The 8,813-nt window shown below is 42.6% G+C and overlaps 1 protein-coding gene across 1 annotated transcript; it reads right to left on the reverse strand.

Annotated features, from left to right (window-relative positions):
- Window positions 1-1,052: 1,052 nt before the first annotated feature.
- On the reverse strand, window positions 1,053-6,977 carry LOC136135974 (cytoskeleton-associated protein 2-like). The gene is given in 7 exon segments (XM_065893884.1): window positions 1,053-1,366; window positions 1,572-1,650; window positions 1,652-1,932; window positions 1,935-2,734; window positions 2,736-3,381; window positions 5,568-5,864; window positions 6,821-6,977. Coding segments are annotated over 7 exon segments (2,574 nt in total).
- Between the last annotated feature and the right edge of the window lie 1,836 nt (window positions 6,978-8,813).

The raw sequence follows: 8,813 nt of genomic DNA on the forward strand, positions 1-8,813 counted from the left end.
GTTTTCATTTATCGTATACATATTAGGTACACAGTTTAAAAGGAATAAAAACCCTACTCAGTAGAACATAAGACAATAAATAGAACAAAGATTGGCACTATTATACAAACGGAATTAATGAACATAAATAAGAGTAAGTATGTGATTTTCAACCACGTTCATGTTATGCAGTTTTAAAACTACCTAATCTGTTACAATGACTAAATCCTTAATTGAAACTGTAGAGTTGGTGAAGGATGTATGCCATTTAAGTATTAGTTCAGAGACTTACAAAACAATATTTCTGGTGGTATTTATGTGTGGGAAGCAGAGACCTACTTACTGTGTATGACTATCGTGTTTTAGGAGACATGAAGTTTTTATATTACAAGGAAGAGATCAAGTTTAAGTATTAGTTATTTTAGAAATACTACCTAAACTAGGATGACATTTATGAAATATTATATATTCCTTCTCTAACTCCCTCCTATTAGTCTATAAACTATATCAGACGAAGCGATGGAAGTTAACACGTTTAACATTTTAGATAGTCAAGTTAGAAAAGGAACTAAAGAAAGGAACTCAGATTTAAAGTTCTGAATGCTCACTAGGCACACGTTCTTGCTTCTAACAAAGTATCTTCTGGTAGAAATATGGAGTATTAACTATCCCTGTTGGGGACCTCGGCTACAATAAAAAAGAAAGAGGCCAAGAGACCACAGATGTAGACTCACTGGCATTGCTGGAGAGTGACAATGAAGAACCAGGGGCAGAGTCCCAGGAACACAGGAGACCACAGCAGTCTGGGCTACTAGAATTGGGTGACAAAGCAAGCTAGCTCTGTCTTGACAAAATTTACCTGCCTTAGAGAAAAAGTCGGTCTGTTGAGATTGACAAGGTAGGATTAGCTTTCCGAAGCACAGAAGGCAACACCTGCTATAGAGTGGACATGAGTAAGTGCTGACTGCCGTCAATACTTAGGTACTTGGCAACTCCTGACCTAAGGGACGTGCAAAGCGACAACAAACCAACCAACCAACTCAGAATAATACAACCCCACTCCCTTCAGAGCGTCACTTCTCTTCTGTCGTGTCAGTCTCCGAGTACGTGCCGCACAGGGCTGCGCTGGGGCAGCACACAAAAGCGTCAGTTTCACTTTCCAACTCTGTTAACTGTTCCAGTGAAGACACACAAGGATAATGGTCTTTTAACATATCTGGCAATTTAGAAGTCTTGTCTTGAAGACATCGAAAACGTCTAACTGGTGTGAGAAACTTTAGCTGTTTAAATGCAGAATTTGTTTAGTCAAACTGCATCTTCTTTTTCACACTTTGCAAGTATGGAGTAGTAGACACATTATATTTAATTAAGCAACCCGCCCTAATTTCTGTATTGCGGGTTTTTTGTTTTTTTTTTTTTGCGCGGTACGCGGGCCTCTCACTGTCGCGGCCTCTCCCGTTGTGGAGCACAGGCTCCGGACGCGCAGGCTCAGCGGCCATGGCTCACGGACCCAGCCGTTCCGGCGGCACGTGGGATCCTCCCGGACCGGGGCACGAACCTGTGTCCCCTGCATCGGCAGGCGGACTCTCAACCACTGCGCCACCAGGGAAGCCCTGTATTGCAGGTTTTAACATCACTGGTTGGGCCTTTTGTTTTGCTATCTTGCTCTTTTTTCACAACTTTGAAATCCTACATTTGTAAGATGCTTATTTTCTATTTCCGGTTTTTCTGACCCCAGATTAACACTTATATCGTCAATGGTGGCTTCTTGGATTTGTTCCTTGGTTGCATAAGACTCCCCAATATTTTCTCCAAATTTAACTTTTTCTTGACTCTTCATTGTCAGAATGTCAACAGTTGCATGTCGCATCTCTTCAATAGGCTGAGCTCCTGCCGGAATGGTCTCATAGATTGCAATAATATTTTCAATAGGACTCGTAAGTGGTTCAATACGAGCAGGCATATCCAATGTTTAACAAGTTTTTTGGCATCTGGAATATTTTTAATCAGGTCATTCAGTGTAACCAATACTTCTTCTTTTGGATATCCCTCATTAATCAGGTTTAGGCATTCAGAAAATGTCTTGTTTACTTTTTCAGTAAACAATCGTTGTTCGTCTTCTTCTGCCATGGTAGTCCAGAAGGACCCAACTGGTTTTTCATTTTGTGCTTCGGGCTCAGGCTGGGTAACCACTGAGCTGGGAGGCCTTTTCGTCACTCTTCCTTTGCTAGCTTTCCACTCACTCAGACGAGCCTTTCTCTCCTCCGCAGTTTCTCTGCGCTGAGTCCATCTACTGTCAGTAGCTGCTTTCACCGTGGTATATCTGCACTGGTCAATGCTTTTTGACTTTTCTCTCAGTTTAGTATTAGAAGACGAAGCAGGCCGGGCTACCATTTCAGATGTCATGCTTCTTGATAGTGTCTTATTTCTTTCTATGTCCTGAGAAGAACCGGTTTTGATAATAGATGAAACCGTATTTAACTGTAATAATTCTTTCTCTCGAGGTCCTTTCCTAACTCTAACACTGGCAGACGTCCTACTGATGCCCTGTTTCATGGCGTCCTGGTTATTACTGTGGGGACTTCTAATAGAAGGTCGCACAAGTTGACTGCTCTGAGACGTAGAGCTCACAAATTTAGTGGCAGTCGTCGTATGTGAGGCTCTATCACTTTTCACTGTTACGCTGCTGGTGTCTACAGGCTGAGACTTCGTGGCTTTAGAGACAATAGCTGAAAGTTTCTTCATTGTTGCAGAGCTCATCTTTGACTTGTAGAGGTTTCCTAAAGGAATTCATCTTAGACTGAACAATTTGGCCACGATAAGATCCAAGCACAGGTTTCTTGGGCATGTTAGCACCTTGCTTTGGTTTTTCTGTAGTCATTTGTTTCCGCTTACTGTTTTTAAGGTGAAATGCTTGGCTTAATGTCATATGTTGACTTTGGGGGTCATCTTTAATTGGTAACAACAGCAGAATTTGATTATTATCCTCAAAATTAGGTGTATCAATTGCTGTAGTTGAATCGGTCAATTCACTAGAAGGTTTTAAAGGAATACAGTTCTCTTCCATTGTTATATTATTCTTGATCCCAGTAGGTCTACCGACGTGCTCTTAAGGCAAAAATGGCTGATAAAGTTTCAGAATTTTTGTCTCTTCTTGGATCTGACCTTCAGATGTCTTCACTCTTTTGTCTCTACCACTGGATAATATCTGATTTTCCTGTTTGTATGCAAAAAAAGTTTTTCTTTGTAACAGATGCTCCTTGAGTTTTTGTCTTCTTTGCTCTCTGAACGTGGACTGGGCCGTCTGACTCGGGGGCAGCTGCAGGTCCTGGGGCACGGCTGGGGTGCTCGTCACAGCTCCGGACAGGGGGACGCGTCTCCAGCTCGACCGCCGCAGACTCCCTCAAGCCGGCGCCACCACACACTCTCAAGTGAAGGTTTTGGAGGGGCCCATTTCTTTGGGATATTATCCTCCCTTTCCTCATTCGTGTGGCTAAGTCACCTTCACTAAGTTCCTCTGGCTGCCTATCTAGAGGCGCTGCAGTAGTGGCAGTCAGCATCCCACTGTCAGCTATTACTGCGCTATTTACGTTGGATTTGAATTTTGCTCCTGGTGTTTCCACTTGTTATTTCTTTGCTACGCCTTCCTTTGGGTTGGCCAACTTCCTCTTCTGAGTATCCATTTTGGTCAAACGTCCCATGGGTTTATCACCAGGAGGCACCATCACTCCAGGGTTTGCTGGCTGTGAGTGAACTGAATTACATGTGCAGTGACCAATCACTGCCAGCCTTTGAAAGATGTGAGTCGATTGGCCACTGACCATGGGCCGTATCTGTTATTGACTGATGAGCTGGTGGCAGAGCTTCTACTTCTTTCAGTTTCTCACGGCTCGTATGCCGCGGTAACTGAAAATGGAACTGTGTTGCTGGGGGTCTGGCGTTGCTGCAGTGTGCCACATGGTACCTGAAATCTGTGTGCTACGTTTCCGAACTGTGCAGAGTGAAGGCTGCCTGTGTGGGAGTTCAGGACATATCCGTTCACGGGCCACTCGCTGTCAGTGTTTATTTCAGCTTTATACTTCCGAGACACCCCAGGCCAGCCCTTTACTTCCAGGTGGCTGTGACGTAGGCAAGGCACAGTGTTCCATCAAATGCCCATCCTTGGATGATATACCTGGTCTCCAGCTTGAGCAAGGATGTGTTTTAGCCTTGAGCCTGTGCGGTTGGCATGGACTGAAAACGGCTGTTAATTAGGGGGGTGATGTGCGGTGTAGCGCTGCTGAGAAGCAAGAATGCCATTAACAAGTTGAATAAGCCAAATGACTACCCCCACGTCAATCAAAGATGGTAGAGGGAACACACATGTAGTCTACGGGGTTTCCTCTTTCTTCTTTGTTTCTGGTCCGTTGGTAAGAGTGAAAATTCACTCTCTCTTAGTGGTTTAGCCTTCAGAATCTAATCTAATCCTATCTAATAAACCAAGTGCTAGGGGAAGGCCTGGAAGACTAGCACCGCCTTGCTGTGTGACCTTACACAGAAATCTTAACCTTCGTTTACCTGCACTATACTCCTCCCCCCGCTTTCAAATCCTCTCCTTGCCACAGGTACGCCGCAGGCCCCTTTGATACCCTTCAAGGTGAACTCTACCTTAACCTCTAGTGGTTTGAAGTAGTGAGGAAAATTTGGGGCTTGCTGACTTGGAGCTCATTAAGATAACACTCTTTTCTTTTAATAAAAATAAAGAGTATATGCATCTCCTATTTTTTCTTCTATCTACTTAATTATATGCTTCCTTTTATGTGACAAAGAGAGCTATTAGGTTATGGAAAGAGCACAGATTTTGGAATCAGACGTGGCCGAGCTGGAACCTAGCCTTGTACTGAGTGTACTTGAGACACTTTATGTCACCTCACTGAGAATGATTTCAGTTTGTGGTGGCTCCTATCATTAACTGATGGTCATAAGCTGGCGTATGGGTCAAATAAGCTGATGTATGTAAAACATTTCACATGGTAACTAGGACATTAAATGTGCTCAAAAATGCTATTTCATAAACTCTGTATTCTCCTTGCTACTTTAGCTTCTGGCAAATTCACAGACAAACCTCAGCTGTTCAGTCGTAATGATTAACCAATCCTAAATATTTGGTATAGCTAGATTTCTTCTTTATATGACTCTTTTTTCTTTCTTTCTTTTCTTTCTTTCTTTTTTTTTTTTCTTTAGTTTTGTTCTTAACGGTTTTCTTTTGGATGTGCTTTAATATTAGAAACCTCCTCAATCATTTGTGGATGTAGATGGACGTACAGAAAGAATGAATAAATTGTTGGTATAGGCATACCTCAGAGATATTGCGGGTTCAGTTCCAGCCCACCGCAATGAAGCAAATACTGTAACAAAGTGAGTCACATGAAGTTTCTGGTTTCTCAGAGCATGTAAAAGTTATGTTTACACTATACTTGTAGTCTACTAAGTGTGAAATAGCATTATGTCTAAAAAAACCCAAAGTACATACCTTAATTAAAAAATATTTTATTGCTAAACAAATGCTAACCATGGTCTGAGCCTTCAGCAGGTCGTAATCTTCTTGCCGGTGGAGGGTCTCGCCTTGATGTTGATGGCAGCTGACCGATCGGGGGTTGGAATGAAGTTTGTCACATAAAGTGACTTTCCTTTTCCGTAGCACGCAACACTATTTGATAGCGTTTTACCCATAGTAGAACTTCTTTCAAAATTGGAATCAATCCTCTCAAACCCTGCCATTGCTTTATCAAATAAGTTTATGTCATATTCTAAATCCTTTGGTATCATTTCAGCGGTCTTCACAGGTGTAAATTCTGTCTCAAGAAACCACTTTCTTTGCTCACCCATAAGAAACAACTCCTCTTCTGTAAAGTTTTATAAGATTGCAGCAATTCGGTCACATCTTCAGGCTCCACTTTTAATTCTAGTTCTCTTGCTATTTCCACCACATCTGCAGTTTCTCCCTCTGCTGAAGTCTTGACCCCCTCCAAGTCATCCATGAGGATTAGAATCAGTTTCTTCAAACTCTTGTTAAGGTTGACATTTTTGACCTCTTCCAATGAATCATGAATGCTCTAAATGGCATTCAGAGTGGTGAATCTCTTCCAAAGGTTTTCAATAACTTTGCCCAGATCCATCAGAGGAATCACTATTTCTGGCAGCTATAGCCTTCCAAAATGTATTTCTTAAATAATAGGACTTGAAAGTCAAACTTACTCCTCCATCCATGGGCTGCAGAATGGATGTTGTGTTAGCAGGCATGAAAACAACATTAACCTTGTATATTTCATCTCCATCAGAGCTTTTGGTTAACCCAGTTGCATTGTCAATGAGCAGTAGTATTTTGAAAGGAATCTTTTCTTCTGAGCAGTAGGTCTCAACAGTGGGCTTAAAATATTCAGTAAACTATGTTGTAAACAGATGTGCCGTCCGCTAGGCTTTGTTGTTTCATTTACAGAGCAAAGGTAGAGTAGATTTAGCATAATTCTTAAGGGCCCTAGGATTTTCAGAATGGGTTATGAGCATTGGCTTCAACTGAAAAGTCACCAGCTTCATTAGCCCCTAACAAGAGAGTCAGCCTGTACTTTGAAGCCAGGCATTGACTTCTCTCTAGCTGCAGAAGTCCTAGATGACGTCTTCTTCCAACATAAGGCTGTTTTGTCTACCCTGAAGATCTGTTGTTTAGTGTTACCACCTTCATTAATGATCTCGGCTAGTTCTTTCGGGTAGCGTGCTGTAGCTTCTACATCAGTATTTGTTGCTTCCTCTTACGCTTTTATGTTATGGAGACGGCTTCTTTCCTTAAGCCTCATGAACCAACCTCTTCTAGCTTCAAGCTTTTCTTCTGAAGCTTCCTCACCTCTCTCAGCCTTCATAGGATTGAAGAGAGTTAGGGCCTTGCTCTGGATTAGGCTTTGGCCCAAGGGAATGTCGTGGCTGGTTTGATCTTCTATCCAGACCACTAAAACTTTCTCCATATCAGCAATAAGGCTGTTTTGCTTTCTTACCATCTGTGTATTCACTGGAGCAGCACTTCTAATTTCCTTCAAGAATTTTCTTTTGCGTTAACAACTTGGCTAACTGTTTGGTGCAAGAGGCCTAGCTTTCAGCCTGTCTTGGCTTTTAAGAGGCCTTCCTCACTAAAGCTTAATCACTTCTAGCTTTTGGTTTACAGTGAGAGACTCTTCCTTTCACTTGAACACTTAGAGGCCATGTAGGGTTGTTAATTGGCTTTATTTCAGTATTGTTGTGTCTCAGGGAATAGGGAGGCCCAAGAGGAGGGAGAGAGATGGGGGAATGGCTGGCCTATGGAGCAGTCAGAACACACACATTTGTTGATTAAGTTCTTCTATGAGCACAGTTTGTGGCACGCCAAAACAATTACAATAGTGGTATCAAAGATCACTAACCAGAGATTGCCATACAAATATATAATAATGAAGAAGTTTGAAATATTGTGAAAATTACCAAATGTGTCATGGAGACATGAAGGGAGCAAATGCTGTTAGAAAAATGGCACTGATAGACTTGCTTGATGCAGGGTTTCCACAAAGCTTCAATGTGTAAAAAACTCAATATCTGCGAAGCGCAGTAAAGCAAAGGGGAATAAATCGAGGTCTGCCTGCATTTCATTTCAGCCCCAGTGACGTACAGGTCACTTTGCTCTCCTTTTCTCCGGTCTGGTAACCTGTTGTGATGTATAGTAACATTCTTCAGCTGGTGGAGAGCTTTACCTCTGAAATAATTCAGTTTGCCCTACAGATATTTTGTTGTTGTTCTACAGTTGGCACAGTATCGAAGTTTGTCACCATGATGTTTTATTTGCCAGCCCCTTGTAGACAGCCTAGAACAAGAGCTGGTGCAGTTTGAAAGGGCAGAAATAATGCTTTGTATTCAGCAAAGCCCATTACATTTACTCTTCTTGGCTCACAAGAAAACTACCTTTTGTTTGCAGTTAGGCTGAGGTCATGACTGGGTTCAGGCAAATAGAATGTGGGTAGAAGTGATAGTCTGGCCAAAAAACTTTTCGGGAAGTTGATAACATTACGTTCTGATCCCCTGGTGACTTCTAAGGCTGTATTTTTTAAATGGAGAATGATGATATGGAAGGATACTGGTTGTCACTCAGAGGAAAACCACCTCAGAGAACCACCTGGACCTGCATCAGAAAATGATATGCACACGCAATCAATCTTTGTTGGCTTAAGCTTCTGAGCTATCAGGGCTTATCTGTTACCAAAGCATAGCCTATTCTATGCTGACTAAAACAGTTCCCTATCTAATTCATGGGACTTTTCTGGAGATAAAATGATACCGCACTCCTGTTAGTACTTTATAAAGTATATAGGAAAGCAATATGTGAATGTATCATGTTGCTATTTGTGGAAAGTGCCCAGGTTTGGAAGGTAAGAGACCAAAAACAAACTCTTATAAGCATGTCAAGCCCTCACATCTCTCTTATATTTAGCCCTGTCATCTGCAAAGTAACAGTCCTAATCCTTGTCATGACTACTTCTCCGGGTCGTTTCAAGATGCAAATGAAATCATGGATGTGTAAGAACTTGGTAAACTGTAAAGTCCTGTCAGATAAGAGGCACTGGGGGCTTCCCTGATGGCGCAGTGGTTGAGAGTCCGCCTGCCGATGCAGGGGACGCGGGTTCGTGCCCCGGTCCGGGAAGATCCCACATGCCGCGGAGCGGCTGGGCCCGTGAGCCGTGGCCGCTGAGCCTGCGCATCCGGAGCCTGTGCTCCGCAATGGGAGAGGCCACAACAGTGAGAGGCCCGCGTATCGCAAAAAAAAAAAAATAAGAGGC

The sequence above is a fragment of the Phocoena phocoena genome, chromosome 16, assembly GCF_963924675.1.
Source record: "Phocoena phocoena chromosome 16, mPhoPho1.1, whole genome shotgun sequence".
NCBI classification, from domain to species: domain Eukaryota; kingdom Metazoa; phylum Chordata; class Mammalia; order Artiodactyla; family Phocoenidae; genus Phocoena; species Phocoena phocoena.